This window comes from Nerophis ophidion, linkage group LG23 (assembly GCF_033978795.1).
Source record: "Nerophis ophidion isolate RoL-2023_Sa linkage group LG23, RoL_Noph_v1.0, whole genome shotgun sequence".
NCBI lineage: Eukaryota > Metazoa > Chordata > Actinopteri > Syngnathiformes > Syngnathidae > Nerophis > Nerophis ophidion.
The window spans coordinates 2,801,170-2,818,780 of record NC_084633.1 but is presented as its reverse complement, the minus strand read 5'-3'; the positions used below and the strand labels follow the sequence as shown (position 1 = coordinate 2,818,780).

Below are 17,611 nucleotides of genomic sequence, written 5' to 3'. Positions count from 1 at the left end.
CGCTAAGCCACTTTATATCCCAGCTTTCATGCTGAATGTTTTTGTTTACTCTTTTGTGTCCTCGTACCAAGTTTTAGTTTTCCTTGTGTTTATCCTAGCTTTCACGCTAGCGTCTTTTGTTTACCTTTTCTCTTCACACCAGTGTTTTTGTTACTAGCCTTTTTATTATTAAATAAATACCTTTATCTTACCTATGCTGTGTTCCGCTTCGACGCATCCACGGGAAAACAACACCGGCATTACCATGCCGAAGAAGAGTCTTCAAAAATGTGGCCCCTAAAAAATGTAGTTGAATATCTCTCGGGTAGAGACTAGTACGAGTACCACGGAGCCACAGAGAGCTAATATGAGTACTATGTATTTGAGATTATCGGATCATGGTCAGATATTTAACTTTTTTAACTGACCAGAGATTACCACAGCTGTGCATCCACCAGGCTTTATTTTTTATTTGTAGCTGTTTTAACATGCCTTGTACGCTGGTGGTTAGCATGGATAGCAACAGCGGCAAGAGACTCTCCAATGCGGACCTTAGCAAAGTGCGTCCGGTGGAGTCGCTCAGCTTTGTCGTAGCTTCCAATACAATATCTGTCATGTGCTGGTGATTATGTTTAGTTTGGCTATGTTCTGTTTGGTTTTTGTCAGTTCCTGTTTTTTCACTCTCTGCTTTGTTTCATCCATCCATCCATTTTCTACCGCTTATTCCCTTTTGGGGTCGCGGGGGGCGCTGGCAATGACAACCAATTAGTTTTCACCTGTCCTCATGTCACGCATCTGATTCATTTGGACTCATGCACCTGTTGTCAATCACCACATCACTATTTAAGCCTGCAGTTGCCAGGCAGTCAGGCTGGCGACATCACCCTCTATACACCCTTGTTATTCATGCTGATGATCCATGCTGCTTTTTTTCATGCTCTTTTCTCATTACAAATAAGTTTTCTTTCATGCCAGTTTGCAAGTTTTGTTTTATGTCCATAGTTTTGCCTTTGTGCGAGTTTTTGTTTATACCCTTTGTTTTTGTAGTAATTACCGTCATGCCAAATCCGATCCAGTCGCTTCGCACCTCGGTAATACAATCCACACCATAGTCCTAGTCTTGACAATATCGATGAAAATGTGTTCTCTTCATGTTGTAAAGAATGACACAGATGAGTTCATTCATTTTATTGATCATTGCCAAAGTCACTAATCAGCAGCCAATTGCCAATGACATTGCAGAGACAAATCTTGTTTGTAGCAACCAACAGGACACTAAATTTAATAAATGAGAACCCCCAAAAAGATGACAAATTAAAAAATAAAAGTTTAATTAAACTGTGTGAATTGTCACTTTCTTGAATTGAAAAGCCAGTATACATTACAAACATGCATACTTACATTTTAAGCAGTGCATAAATAGGCCATTTCTCCTTCATGTTGTACAGTCGGGGAGGGTGAGTGTGTGTTCCCATGCACATTTATTTATGCATGATGCAAAACACCAGCAGTTCATTGAATATACATATTTTCTATCCCCAGATATGCTGAGGACCGTCCAGGTTCATACGCTGAAATTGTTTGGAATGAAGCCTGATAAACTTTAATAATTTAACGGTCTATATTTAGGGATAGTATGATCAATAGTTTAAACTTATTTTTACATTCAAACACTTCATTTTTGCTGTGGTCATTTAATTGGATGCTTTTATGGAAGCATATCTTGTTGCAGATAATGTGCATTACTGTAATAAAACACAAATATACAAACCCATTTTCCATATGAGTTGGGAAATTGTGTTGGATGTGAATATAAACGGAATACAATGATTTGCAAATAATTTTCAACCCATATTCAGTTGAATGCACTACGAAGACAAGATATTTGATGTTCAAACTCATGTTTAATTTTTTTTTTGCAAATAATTAACTTAGAATTCCATGGCTGCAACACGTGCCAAAGTAGTTGGGAAAGGGCATGTTCACCACTGTGTTACATCACCTTTTCTTTTAACAACACTCAATAAACGTTTGGGAACTGAGGAAACTTATTGTTGAAGCTTTGAAAGTGGAATTCCTTCCCATTCTTGTTTTATGTAGAGCTTCAGTCGTTCAACAGTCCGGGGTCCCCGCTGTCATATTTTACGCTTCATAATGTGCCACACATTTTCGATGGGAGACAGGTCTGGACTGCAGGCGGGCCAGGAAAGTACCCGCACTCTTTTACTACGACGCCACGCTGTTGTAACACGTGGCTTGGCATTGTCTTGCTGAAATAAACAAGACAATAACATTGCTTGGATGACAACATATGTTGCTCCAAAACCTGTATGTACCTTTCAGCATTAATTGTGCCTTCACAGATGTGTAAGTTACTCATGCCTTGGGCACCCATACCATCACAGATGCTGGCTTTTGAACTTTGCGCCTATAACAATCCGGATGGTTATTTTCCTCTTTGTTCCGGAGGACACCACGTCCACAGTTTCCAAATATAATTGTAAATGTGGACTCGTCAGACCACAGGACACTTTTCCACTTTGCATCAGTCCATCTAAGATGAGCTCAGGCCCAGCGAAGCGGCCGGCATTTCTGGGTGCTGTTGATAAATGGGTTTGGCTTTGCATAGTAGATTTTTAACTTGCACTTACAGATGTAGCGACCAACTGTAGATACTAACAGTGGTTTTATGAAGTGTTCCTGAGCCCATGTGGTGATGTCCTTTACACACTGATGTCAGTTTTTGATGCAGTACCACCTGAGGGGTCACAGGTCTGTAATATCATCGCTTACGTGCAGTGATTTCTCCAGATTCTCTGAACCTTTTGATGATTTTACGGACCGTAGATGGTAAAATCTCTAAATTCCTTGCAATAGCTCGATGAAAAATGTTGTTCTAAAACTGTTTGACAATTTGCTTACAAAGTGGTGACCCTCGCCCCGTCCTTGTTTGTGAATTACTGAGCATTTCATGGAAGTTGCTTTTAAACCCAATCATGGCACCCACCTGTTCTCAATTAGCCTGCACACCTGGGGGATGTTCCATATAAGTGTTTGATGAGCATTCCTCAACTTTATCAGTATTTATTGCCACCTTTCTCAACTTCTTTGTCACGTGTTGATGGCATCACATTCCGAAGTTAATGATTATTTGCAAAAAAAAACAACCTTTATTAGGCTTCACGGTGGCAGAGGGGTTAGTGCGTCTGCCTCACAATACGAAGTTCCTGCAGTCCTGGGTTCAAATCCAGGCTCGGGATCTTTCTGTGTGGAGTTTGCATATTCTCCCCGTGAATGCGTGGGTTCCCTCCGGGTACTCCGGCTTCCTCCCACTTCCAAAGACATGCACCTGGGGATAGGTTGATTGGCAACACTAAATTGGCCCTGGTGTGTGAATGTGAGTGTGAATGTTGTCTATCTGTGTTGGCCCTGCGATGAGGTGGCGACTTGTCCAGGGTGTACCCCGCCTTCCGCCTGATTGCAGCTGAGATAGGCACCAGCGCCCCCCGCGACCCCAAAAGGGAATAAGCAGTAGAAAATGGATGGATGGAAGGTTGAACATCAAATATGTTGTCTTTGTAGCATATTCAACTGAATATGGGTTGAAAATGATTCGCAAATCATTGTATTCAGTTTATATTTACATCTAACACAATTTCCCAACTCATATGGAAATGGGGTTTGTATGTGCAGTACAGGCCAAAAGTTTGGACACACCTTCTCATTCAATGCGTTTTCTTTATTTTCATGACTATTTACATTGTAGATTGTCACTGACAGCATCAATATGATGAATGAACACATGTGGAGTTATGTACTTAACAAAAAAATGTGAAATTACTGATAACATGTTTTATATTCTAGTGTCTTCAAAATAGACACCCTTTGCTCTGTTTACGGCTTCATACACTCTTGGCATTCTCCTGATGAGCTCCAAGAGGTAGACAACTGAAATGGTTTTCACTTCACAGGTGTCAATTTTTCATGCCTTCAGTGACACACTACAAGGTAAATAGTCATGAAAATTAAGACAACGCATTGAAATGAGAAACTTTTGGCCTGTACTGTATATAATGTATTATATCATGTTTTTGTCATTGTTGTATTTACACAAAAGCTGTAGGCACCTGATTTTTGTTTTACGTTATGTCAATATGGGGAACCTTTGTCTCTCTGTGTCCCAAATTAATTGTTGTGACACCTGCCTGTTTATATGTGTTGGACATGACTCTCTTCTTCCCTTTTTGTCTGTGTGACGGCAGAAAAGTGAGTTGATTGTGTCATTTAGACCTTTCTGTAACACAGTAGTTTGAGTAGGGGCAAGACATTTGGCCACAATATTGGCAATGATTTGTGTTTCATTTTGATTCAGGCATGCTATTTTAGTTTCACTTATCTGTTGTATGTAACACTCTTTGTTCACAATCTATATGTGAGAGGGGCACGGCCGTTGGTCACAATATTAGCTATTTAACGATGTTGACTTTGTCAGATGCAAGTAAAGTGCAGCTGCTGCTAAAAACTCACACATTGGGTACATATATATATATATATATATATATATATATATGCTGGTGAATGATTAATTTTCAATACCAGATTAATCACACTTTTGAATTTAGATTTGTGATTTATCACAGTAAATTACTTATGTGCATAATTTCAATGAACTTTAAAAAAATATAAATACCCATACACACAAATTTCATAAAGTAAAATAAATAAAAACTTGAATGCGCAGCATTTATGAGCTCAAAACTTAACAGTTTTATCTAAAGTCCCGTCAGTGCGTATTTTGAAGCAACATATGCATTGACCTGATCATCACACAGCGTAACCATCATCGCCTTTGAGTATTTTCTAAATAAATAGTTCATCTGTGTTCATACATGATTAATGCGATCATGAACAGTCATATAAAAGCCTACTTTTGACAACCTGATACAGCCCTAATATATATATATATATATATATATATATATGTATATATATATAATATACATACATATATATAGATAATATACATACATACGAACATACACATCACATTTTTGGCTCAAGCTTCAATACAAAAGATCAACCTTTATAATTACTCTGTAAGAAAATAGAGTACATATATGGCAAGTAAACATTTCATCATGCACAAAGAGCTGTTTCTAGTTTCATGAACGTAAATAAGCTATAGCAGCTGTCAACATAAAGTCAAAGTATACAATCGACATTTCATAATTCAAAATACCTTTTGCATCATTTACTATTTAAGTGGATGCAAAAGTTCAATCACTGTTGTTTTATCTCATACAATAATTTCTACATTTCAAGCTCTGCTTTCCTGTGCTCATGGACCTTCCTCGACAAAAGCTGACCAGTCACAGCTCTGCGGTCCGCGTTGCAACACACGCAACATTTGCAGACGCATTAGCTCTTTGTGTTGTTAGCTAATAATTGTGATTTTAGCTATTATTGTCCCCGCCTTCCACCCATGTGCAGCTGGGATAGGCTCCAGCACCTCCTGTTACCTCATGAGGGACACGCGGTAGAAATGGATGGATTTTTGTATATTCTATCACAACAACCACATGACTCCAAATTGTTTGTTGCTTCTTTTGGACTACTTTTGTATGTGTGCACATTTTGACAAGTCACAGCCTGAACGCTAAAATAATTCCTTGGTCCGATACGTTGTTATATTAATTCAATGAAATTAGTCATTGTGAAAAATATAGACATTTAACAAACATATGGGGTATGTTTTGTTAAACCAATAATGGTAACATAAAACTGCCGGTGGTGTTCTAGTTATATTTTTTGTTTGAAAAATGGAACTGTGAGCACGTTGCAAACAGCCTGTTTGAGTCACAATGCAGAATTAAGAAACCCAACATTCCTTTTTTATACTGCTGAGATACCATGCTCATTTTTTATTATGTAGCAATCTAAAACAAAAAAAATACTAAATTACAAATATATGTACAAATAAACCCCCAACTAAGTGATATGCCACTGGTATATCCAAAAAGGGAAAACATGCTCCACTAACATTCTTACCATCAGTTTCTGTAGGGTGGGTCACCTTCTTTGGCTCTCGACTCTTTTGTCCCACTAGGTGTATAAGTCTGTGCTTTCTTTGTCCTTGTAGTCTGGGCTTCCTTGTTCCTTGTTTTAGTTAAGCAACCCACGCCAAGGACTTTCTTCATGTGCTCATAAACCACATAGGAGATGCTGACAGCAGGAATGACTTTGAGGAAATTGGGTGTAATGCCGCGATACAGACCAAGTACACCTTCATGGGATATGATATATTTTAACTGGCCCACCATGGTCATCTTTGGGCTATCCTCAGTGCAGGCTAAAAATAGGATAGATGGTAAGAAGCCACACAGGTTCCCATTTGACTACCGTATTTTCCGGACTCTAATGCGCACCGCTAAATAAGCCATATATTGGGCGCAAATAAATACGTCGTGAAATAAGTTATGTACATACAAAGATTTTGTAAATGTTTATTTACATACTTTCATTATTTCCAAATGGTGTCTGTAAGACGGCAGTAAAACGGTTGATCAAAAAAAACAGAAGTCATCACCATGGACCAACTAGCTGCGGAAGCTAGTTATCCAATCAGCTACACAGATTTAAGAAGTCCACGGTGACGTCTTGGTGAGTTTATGAAACGGGAGTGGAAGTTAATAATGACAACACAGATACTCGTAATTGTGTTGGCATATTAACTAATGCTAACAAGATTAGTTTGAGCACATTACAATATGCATGAAAACACTCCTGCAGACATCACACTTGGGATGGTTTAGTATGTATGAATCGTTTTAGTTATATTGTAAAACTTACTTGCGTGCAGTGATGAAGGAAGAATCCATATGAGTTGAAATGCTATGGATGACTAGAAGGACGGAACGGCACTTGTACTTCCGCTTAAAAGCACTAAACAGAAGGAAATGCTGTAAACATTCACTCCGCAGCACTTGCAGTGAGCAAATTCTTCCAAATAAAGGCGCCAGAGCACAAAAAATATTACACTTTCTTTGTTTCTGTTTAAAACTATTTGTTGAATTCAGAACACTATGGCTAAAATAATTAGCCACACCGTTTTATACGCCTCAGGGTTCAAAGTGTAGGAAAAAGAAGCGTCTTATAGTCCAGAATTTACGGTAATCGGAATGTACAGCGTGTCTCACCTTGTGCCTGCATGCGTGTTCGAATTAGAGCGAGGGGATACGAAGCCAACTGGCCACAGGTGCTGGAAACGGTACCACAGCCCAGTAAGACCAAAACGCCTGGATCGGCAGAATCCACACAGTACCTCTGAAGCCAGGCATTCTTTAGGGTCTGGAAGCAAGTGAAAAACAGTTAAAGGGGAACATTATCACAATTTCAAAAGGGTTAAAAACAATAAAAATCAGTTCCCAGTGGCTTGTTGTATTTTTTGAAGTTTTTTTCAAAATTTTACCGGTCTCGGAATATCCCTAAATAAAGCTTTAAAGTGCCTTATTTTCGCTCTCTGCGAAGACACTGGCCATTTCCCTGTGACGTCATACAGTGCTGCCAAGGTAAACAAACAATGGGAATACAACAGCAAGATATAGTGACATTAGCTCGGATTCAAACTCGGATTTCAGCGACTTAAGCGATTCAACAGATTACGTATGTATTGAAACAGATGGTTGGAGTATGAAAGTATTGAAGAAGAAACTGAAGCTATTGAGCGAATTCATAGTCATAGCATGGCCGAATAGCTGCGTTAGCATCGCCGGTAAAATGTGCGGACCAAACGATCAGGACTTTTGCATCTTTTGACACGGGAGCAACTTAAATCCGTCGATTGGTAAGTGTTTTTTTCGCATTAAATGTGGGTGGAAGGAATCGTAATATAGTTGCAAATGCATCTACAGGTTATCCATACATCTCTGTGCCATGTCTGCTTTAGCACCGCCGGTAAATAGCATGTTAGCATCGATTAGCGTACCATGTTAGCATCGATTAGCTGGCAGTCAACATCAACAAAACTCACCTTTGTGATTTCGTTGACTATCGTTGCAAATGCATTTGCAACGATAGTCCATACATCTCTGTGCCATGTCTGCCTTAGCATCGCCGGTAAAATGTGGAGAAACTCCAGCACATTCAATGGGGGTCTGGCGGCAGACACTTTGGCATCTTCGGGCCAGTGGTGCAACTTGAATCCCTCCCTGTTAATGTTGTCACACCCTCCGACAACACACCGTCGAGGCATGATGTCTCCAAGGTTCCAAAAAATAGTCAAAAAAACGAAAAATAACAGAGCTGAGACCCGGTGTTTGTAATGTGTTGAAAATGAATAGGGCGGGTGTGTTACCTCGGCGACGTCACATTCTGACGTCATCGCTTCCAGCGCGATAAACAGAAGGCCGTTTAATTCGCCAAAATTCACCCATTTAGAGTTCGGAAATCGGTTAAAAAAATAGATGGTCTTTTCTCTGCACCATCAAGGTATATATTGACGCTTATATAGGTGTGGTGATAATGTTCCCCTTCAAAACAAAAAAGAAAAATGGGTGGACCTCCTAAGACATGCACCTGTGGATAGGTTGATTGGCAACACTAAATTGGCCCTAGTGTTTGAATGTGAGTGTTAATGTTGTCTGTCTATCTGTGTATACTGTAATGTGATTGTTTATGTTTTTTAGCCAGTAAAAACTGGTGTCCGATCATAATGTGTTTACAAACTCAAAAGTCATTCAGCTGCTGACACAGAAGCTAGTTGTCACACCGCGGTGAGGGATGTCTTGTCTTGGTTTCTTCTGTCTTGTGAATTGCATGTTTTACTTTGAAAAGCAACTCCTCCCGTTTCAGATCACTTGTCCTTCCTTTTGTGTCATCAGTCTGACGTCATCTCTGACCCCGATTGTTTCCACCTGTTCCCCATTACCCTCATGTGTCTTATAAGCCCACGCCTCTCCTTGTTCTGTGCCAGATTGTCTCGAGTATTCGTGCCTCTCTAGCATCCTGTCCATGCCTTGCCTCGTCTCACGTTTGTATACCTTCATCCTGAATTCCTTCGTTGCTATTTTGAGTTTTCTTTTTTTCCTCCTCAGCAGAGTGATTTTGTGTTATTTAGTTTTACAGCCGAAGTCGTGAGTTTTCATTTTTTCCTTACATTTCTTTCTTTCCTCAGATTTTGAGTGACATTTTTTGTTAACCGTTATTGGATTATTAGTGATTCCCAGAGCCCCAAAAAAAGTCGGTGGGCTATAGAGCGCTTTCTATTCGGGCTCCAGTACTCTGGAATGCCCTCCAAGTAACAGTTAGAGATGCTACCTCAGTAGGAGCATTTAAGTCCCATCTTAAAACTCATTTGTATATCCTAGCCTTTAAATAGACCCCCTTTTTAGACCAGTTGATCTGCCGTTTCTTTTCCTTTCTCCTCTGCCCCCCTCTCCCTTGTGGGGGGCACAGGTCCGGTGGCCATATAAGAAGTGCTGGCTGTCCGCCTGTGCATTGGTTGTGGACATCTCTGCGCTGCTGACCAGTCTTCGCTTGGGATAGTCTCCTCCTGGCTCCACTATGGACTGGACTCTCACTGTTATGTTAGATCCACTATGGACTGGACTTTCACAATATTATGTTAAACCCACTCGACATCCATTGCTTTCAGTCTCCCCTAGAGAGGGGGCAGGGGGGGTTGCCCACATATGCGGTCCTCTCAAAGGTTTCTCATAGTCATTCACATCGACATCCCACTGGGGTGAGTTTTTCCTTGCCCGGATGTGGGCTCCTTACCGCGGATGTCGTTGTGGCTTGTGCAGCCCTTTGAGACACTTGTGATTTAGGGCTATATAAATAAACGATTGATTGATTAATAGATTAGAGAAAGTGTAGAACTTTCATAGCCATTGTTTCTTCCTCCTGTTGGAGCATTTTTTGTTTATAAGTTTCATAGAATATACGGCGGCAATTATAGTTTGCCATTGCTTTTGTGTTTTCCTCCTTTCGGAGTGATTTTCGGTTGTTCCTTTTTTTTGGGAACATTTTTCGCCAACTAGTTTAGTTATTGTAGATATTGAATTGCCCTGACTCTGGAGGTGATAGGAAACTTTCAAAATAAAAACCTGCCGAAATATTCCCTACTCTGCATCTGAGTCCTATCCTTTCGACCTAGCCTGACACCAGTGAAGTGAATTAATTAACTCAAATCATGATCTACAGATGGTGAATATTCATATTCACCTTGGAGAAAACAAACCACCAAGTTTAATTAAAAAGTGGTATTTCAGTTTGAGCACATAAATAGATAAGGCCCCTTTGTTTGATATTCACAGGAGGATTGGCTCACTTCTCGTAGGAAAAAAAAACTCTAATTGGGACTTCGGAATGCAGAAGTGATAACCATATTCTTGAGAAAGATTACCTGTTTAGATCTACGCCAACATTTGAGTTATGACTTAAAGCAGTTGTTTTCCAGATACTTACACACAAACATCTCCTTTTATGGTCAGGATGCGCTGACCTGACTTAGCACACACACACAGACAGAAAGGAGGAATATAAAACTGATGGTTTGGCTCCTCCAGTCAGGAAATGAGTTATGTACATACAAATATTTTGTAAATGTTTATTTACATACTTTCATTATTTCCAAACGGTGTCTGTAAGACAGCAGTAAAACGGTTGATCAAACAAAACAGAAGTCATCGCCATGGACCCACTAGCTGCGGAAGCTTCTTATCCAATCATCTACACAAATTTATTAAGTCCACAGTGACGTCTTGGTGAGCTTATGAAACGGGAGTGAAAGTTAATAAATTGTTTTCATTTTTTTGACCTAGGTTCCTCCAGAGAAGAGTAGACCGGTGTAATGACACTCGCTTGTAATAAAGCTTGCTAGTAATAAAGCAAACTTTTGGTTCAGTTAAACGTCTCAGACGTGTCGTTTGATCCAGGCACACTACCGTGGCATCCTTCTGTCCTGACGAGGATGACAAGACCAGAAATACACATCACGAGCTTACAGCTAATACCGTACAAAAATAGTTCCTAAGTCATTGCTCTTACAAAAACAATGTTGCTATAGCTTGGTCGTTATAGCAACATTGTGGTCTTTCTTGAACAATTTGGAAAAATATAAAATAAAAATAACTAAAAACTTGTTGAAAATTAACAAGAGATTCAATTATAAATAAAGATGTCTACACATTGAAGTGAAATCATTAACTTAAAGTGCTCTCTTTGGGGATTGTAATAGAGATCCATCTGGATTCATGAACTTAATTCTAAACATTTCTTCACAAAAAAAGAAATCCTTAACATCAATATTTATGGAACATGTCCACAAAAATCTAGCTGCCAACACTGAATATTGCATTGTTGCATTTCTTTTCACAGTTTATGAACCTACATTCATAATAAAAGTTTCAATCAATCAATCATGCATGCATGTGGCCACTAAGGCCTTTAAAGGTTAACTAAGTGGTATTGACATTTGAGAGACCCATAGTGTTGATTTAAAGGCCTACTGAAACCCACTACTACCGACCACGCAGTCTGATAGTTTATATATCAATGATGAAATCTTAACATTGCAACACATGCCAACACAGCCTTTTTAGTTTACTAAATTGCAATTTTAAATTTCGCGCAAAGTATCCTGTTGAAAACGTCGCGTGACGTCACGGATTGTAGCGGTTATTTTGTTCCAGCCCGATTCCAGCTATAAGTTGTCTGCTTTAATCGCATAATTACACAATATTCTGGACATCTGTGTTTCTCAATCTTTTGCAATTTGTTCAATTAATAATGGAGACGTCAAAGAATTAAGATGTAGGTGGGAAGCGGTGTATTGTGGCTGCCTTTAGCAACACAAACACAGCCGGTGTTTTCTTGTTTACATTCCCGAAGGTGAAGCTTTACTATGGAACAGAGCGGTCAAGCGAACATGGTTCCTGACCACATGTCAACCGGCAGGTTGCGGTGAGAAAATGGTGGTAATAAATCGACTCTTACCGTAGACATGAGCGGAGCTTGCGTCGTTCCTCATGCACCTGTCAAAGTGGCAGCTGCCGTCTTCTTGCCTCCTCCGACCGGCTGCCCCGAACGTGGGATGCTTCCACCGTCGAGGAGGGGGAAAAAAAGCTCAGCCCGGCCCGACCGGCTGCCTTCACTTCGCCTTGTCGAGAAACGTGGCTTCCCTCAGAGAAACTGGCGGTCGACACACCCGTGGCCACACGCCTCCGACTTCCAGGTACGACCATATAATCTCACTACCACACTAGTAACAAAATGAGCGGATAAGGGATTTTCCATAATTATCCTAGTAATTGTGTCTAATAACATCCCACTGACCTGTCTTTTTTTTTCTAGTCCTTCACTCTCACTATCCTAATCCACGAATCTTTCATCCTTGCTCAAATTAATGGGGAAATCGTCGCTTTCTCGGTCCGAATCGCTCCCGCTGCTGGTGGCCATGATTGTAAACAATATGAGGATGTGAGGAGCTCCACAACCCATGACGTCACGCGCACATCGTCTGCTACTTCCTGTACAGGCAAGGCTTTTCTATCAGCGACCAAAAGTTGCAAACTTTATTGTCGGTGTTTTTTACTAAATCCTTTCAGCAAAAATATGGCAATATTTCGAAATGATCAAGTATGACACATAGAATGGATCTGCTATCCCCGTTTAAATAAGAAAATCTCATTTCAGTAGGCCTTTAATGATATATGCTGTACGTATACACACCTCATACACAGCTAGGTCGATGCCAGCGTAGGGGATAATACCAAGTGTATTTGGCAGGTAGCCCTTATAGAAAGCCCGGATTCCCTCTTTTTTCAGGATGCGTCTGGCACAGTCAGCCACACCTGAATATTGCCCAGTGGTCCTCAATGTGAGGCGAGTCTTAAGCACCTACCAAAACCACATGAGACAGAAGACATGAACAGATAAAGAAAATACCCATTGGCAAAATGATAAAAGAGGAAATACCAGAAAGTTGTTCATATTTTTGGGCTTTTTAACATCAGGAATGGTTGATTTTGCAGTAAACACTACTTTTTAAACGAGTCACAACAATTAAAGATCCATTGCCCAAAGCAAATGCTGGTCCTCTTGATTATTTTTAATATTCTACTTGACATGTATTTAGGTCGGGAATTTGGGGTAATGAAAGTAATGTGTTCCGCTGGTCGTATGCAAATTTACAGTTAACTCTTAGCAATCCATCATCTTGAACACACAACACCGCTGTGTTTTCTGCTATTCATGTATGAATGTGGCATAGTGTTTATCGGCCTATTTGGATGTTAACACGAGAACTAAACAACTCCCACTTTAAGACAGGTATTTAGAAAAACATTAACATATTTATGTTTAAGATTTATGAACATCTAGACAACACATCACATGTCATGTACTCCAGTGGTTCTCAACCTTTTTTCAGTGATGTGAACATTTTTTTAATTCAAGTACCCCCTAATCAGAGCAAAGCATTTTTGGTTGAAAAAAAGAGATAAAGAAGTTTCTGATTTATTCAATTGTATAGCAGTCCAAAATATTGCTCATTTGTAGTGTTTTTTTCTTGAACTATCTGGAAAAGAAGATATAAAAATAACTAAAAACTTGTTGAAAAATAAACAAGTGATTCAATTATAAATAAAGATTTCTACACATAGAAGTAATCATCAACTTAAAGTGCCCTCTTTGGGGATTGTAATGGAGATCCATCTGGATTCATGAACTTAATTCTAAACATTTCTTCACAAAAAAAGAAATCTTTAAAATCAATATTTATGGAACATGTCCACAAAATATTTAGCTGTCAACACTGAATATTGCATCGTTGTATTTTTTTTCACAGTTTATGAACTTACATTCATATTTTGTTGAAGTATTATTCAATAAATATATTTATAAAGGATTTTTGAATTGTTTCTATTTTTAGAATATTTTTTAAAAATTTCACGTACCCCTTGGCATACTTTCAAGTACCCCCAGGGGTACGTGTACCACCATTTGAGAACCATTGATGTAGTCCACCAATCAAAAAAGACACAAACGGGGAACCGGCTCCCAATAAGAGCTGTTTCGTTTGCAACACACAACACTGCTTATTCGTTTAAATTGTAAGTTCAAAGTCCTTTCTTTTTCTTGTACATTCTGGGTGTCTCGTTTTGTAGAAACCTGTAAAATTCAATTCCGTTTTTTTTTTTTAGTTGGTCTGTCACCCTGGTATAAAACTAAACAAGAAACTGCACTTTTGGCCAAACAAACTTTTGGCCTGTACATTATGTTGAAAGAAGGGGTCCTTAAAAGGGGACATAAGCATGTGGTTTTACATGTCCTATTCATAATATTTATACAGTACAGCGGTACAATGCAGTACCTTGAAAAAGTTGTATTGCGGAATAACATTTCAGCCCTTAAACTCTAAGATTTTAACATGTAACATGCCTTTTAAAAAGAAAATCATACTTTTGGATGAAAAATATTGTATCAAAAACAATACAATAGAATGTAATGACAACAGCTACATTAGTTTTATGAAGTAATGTAACAATGTACAGCATTAAAAAACGTTTTTTAAAATATATACTGTGTTTTACTTTAAACACTGGATGTTTCTGTGCCATTATTTACTTACAAATACCTGTTTGAAGTAATAAGGATGATTTTAACATTTGCTGTTCAATTACAGTAAGCGTGTTCATCCCTCCTCATTTCACACACTATGGCATTTTTACCAAGTCTTCAGTTTTCACAATACTGTATTAAAAAGTTCATGAAAAGTTCAAAGTGCTGACCTCCATGGGGTAGATGATGGTTTGGGCAGTAACTCCCGCCAAAGAGCCAGCAATGAACCTTTCTTGTACTCTTAAACTGCCGCCCTCTTTACTGCCTCGGATAAGCCACTTGATCTAAGGAGGGGAAAAAGGAATGAATAAGAGTAACACAGCACAGTTGGCCAATTATTGCATTGGTAATTTCCTCCATTTTTTACGTTAGTGCCGTTGATACTGAGATGTTAGCTTTGTATCTGTATCTGTATTGGCTTTCTCAATAAGCATTTCACTTTTATTTACAAATTTGTACAATCTGTCAAACATTTTTTTAATGATTTTAGAAAATTGTGGAAGTAAGGAACATATCTGTAGCTTGTAAACTGGTGTATATAAGAGATGTCTGATAATATCGGACTGCCGATATTTTCGGGCTTTAAAATTTAATATGGGAAATTATCGGGTAGATTTCAAAAAGTTTAATTTATGGCTTTTTAATTTGCAACTGTACGGAGTGCTACACGGACGTAGGGAGAAGTGCAGAGCAGTTGCGTCTCTCAGTCAATTTTGCAAACTCTCCCGATTTTCCCGGGAGACTCCCGAATTTCAGTGCCAGTCCCGTAAATCTCCCGGGGTAACAATTCTCCCGAATTTCTCCCGATTTCCACTCCGACAACAATATTGGAGGCGTGTCTTAAAGGCATTGCCTTTGCATGCCGGCCCAATCACATTTTATCTACGGGTTTCCACACACACAAGTGAATGCAAGCATACTTGGTCAACAGCCATACAGGTCACACTCAGGGTAGCCGTATAAACAACTTTAACATTGTTACAAATATGCGCCTCACTGTGAACCCACACCAAAAAAAATGATAAACACATTTCGGGAGAACATCTGCACCGTAACACAACATAAACACAACAGAACAAATATCCAGAAACCCTTGCAGCACTAACTCTTCAGGGACGCTACAATATACACCTCTTGCTACCTCCTACCCGCCCCCAACTCAACCCCCCCCCCCCCCCCCCCACCACCACCCCAACCCCGCCCACCTCAACCTCCTCATGCTCTCTCAGGGTGAGCATGTCCCAAATTCCAAGCTGCTGTTTTGAGGCATGTTGAAAAAAAGAATGCACTTTGTGACTTCAATAACAAATATGGCAGTACGATGTTGGCATTTTTTTTTCCATAACTTGAGTTATTTTATTTTGGAAAACCTTATTACATTGTTTAATGCATCCAGCGTGGCATCACAACAAAATTAGGTATAATAGTGTGTTAATTCCACAACTGTATATACTGTATCGGTATCAGTTGATATCGGAATCAGTAATTAAGAGTTGGACAATATCGGATATCAGCAAAAAAGCCATTACTGGACATCTCTAGTGTATATAGATCAAACTTTTATTTGTACGTGGAGAGAAGCTTTCAAATTTCCCTCTTCTTTTTTGTTATTGGTCATAATAACCTATATACTATTAATAATCATTCTGTAGGTTGTTAAGTGAGAACTGCACATTTTTTGGAGGAATGTTGCCTATGAGTCACAATCTTTATGAAAAAATAAGAACACTTTTTTTAATGCATTCCAACATATACACAAACGTAAATAAAAGTTAGCTTACAATGGAGGTACTCTATTCTGCCCATGAGGTCCTCTTAATAACCATCGAAAAACCGCCAACAATACTCCAGAGACATTTCGTGACCTGAATATTAACCAAGTATTAGTGATACTGTTATTATAAGTGCTAACACAGACAAACTATTTTTAGCGGTGCCGTAATCACAGAGAGCTAACTAACTTGTGCATGTCATCGGCTGGCGAACTGCTGCCTCGCCTCGGACCATGTGAAAGTTTATTGTAGATTATAAATCCTGTATAGATGGATGAGGACATAACCTGGGAAGTTGGTCAACTTTGACAGCCAATTTAGACCTGGAGATGGCGAGAACGAAACAAAAGGATGCTTCGTTCCACCCCTATTTTTTTTTGCGAGGATAATGACTCATTCGTCATCTAAACGGGAATATATGAACATCCAAACACTCAGCATCCCAGTGAGAACAAACATTGTACAGTAAGTGAGGTTTTCTGCAGTGAGTAATATTTAGTGATGTTGTTGAAGGAAAAAGCAAATGTTCTGATGGGTTTGTGAAATTTATGCGCCGCAATGAGCAAAATAAGTAAATATTACATGTTATTCAAAATGTGCCTGTTACTACATTACATACTTACAGCATGTACATATATTTAAAACCTTAATGGAGGTCTTAGGGCTCCATTGGAAGCAGACTTTTGCTTATATTTATTTAACAGTTGGAATGCATAAAAAACAGAAAAACATATGTGTGCTTGTCTTATAAGAGGATTGTAAATGATAGAGAAAATTTCCCTAATAAAGTGCAGTTCCCCTTTTAAGCTTGATTGTGGAATTGATAACAAGACATTGATCAGTGAATTGGCATTTTCCTTGTTTAAGGGTGTTACCCCAAGGGACAAACTTTTCTTTTGATTTCTTCTTGAATTTACTACATTGCTTTTAATTGAGACGCCCCTAACCTTACACTGACCTGTTCATAGGCCATAAATTTAATTGCAGATTCTGGAGCAATCTTGAGAACATTGATGCCATTTCCCCTCCAGAGAGAGAAGACACCACCTTCTCGGATCATCCCTCTTAGTCCAGACCACAAATTTGCCCCTCCAGACGCAGAACCATGTACCTTGACACAAAAACACAAACCAGGTCAACTGTCTGACTATACATATTACACGGAGCTAATATTGAGCACAAACTCCTTCATTACCACTGCACTGACCCTCTGGAAAATGCTCCTTTTCCACTTGTGA

At 39.1% G+C, this 17,611-nt stretch overlaps 1 protein-coding gene across 5 annotated transcripts in view; it reads right to left on the bottom strand.

Moving 5' to 3' along the window:
• Positions 1–5,055: 5,055 nt before the first annotated feature.
• The window catches only part of slc25a23b (solute carrier family 25 member 23b), a 23,223-nt gene continuing 10,667 nt past the window's right edge, over positions 5,056–17,611 (bottom strand). Inside the window, exons 6-11 of one of the 5 annotated variants that reach the window (XR_009803859.1) lie at positions 17,332–17,484; positions 14,772–14,885; positions 12,712–12,879; positions 7,176–7,326; positions 6,829–6,921; positions 6,467–6,635 (exon numbers count right to left, since the gene is read on the bottom strand). Coding sequence is in view for 4 of the 5 variants with exons in the window: in XM_061884778.1 (XP_061740762.1) it covers positions 6,030–6,328; positions 7,176–7,326; positions 12,712–12,879; positions 14,772–14,885; positions 17,332–17,484 (885 nt within the window). In the remaining variant the exon portion in view is untranslated. Of the gene's footprint in view, positions 6,329–6,466; positions 6,922–7,175; positions 7,327–10,576; positions 10,938–12,711; positions 12,880–14,771; positions 14,886–17,331; positions 17,485–17,611 lie in introns of those variants that run through there. The other 4 variants (XM_061884778.1, XM_061884777.1, XM_061884779.1 and 1 more) reach the window with 4 other exon arrangements.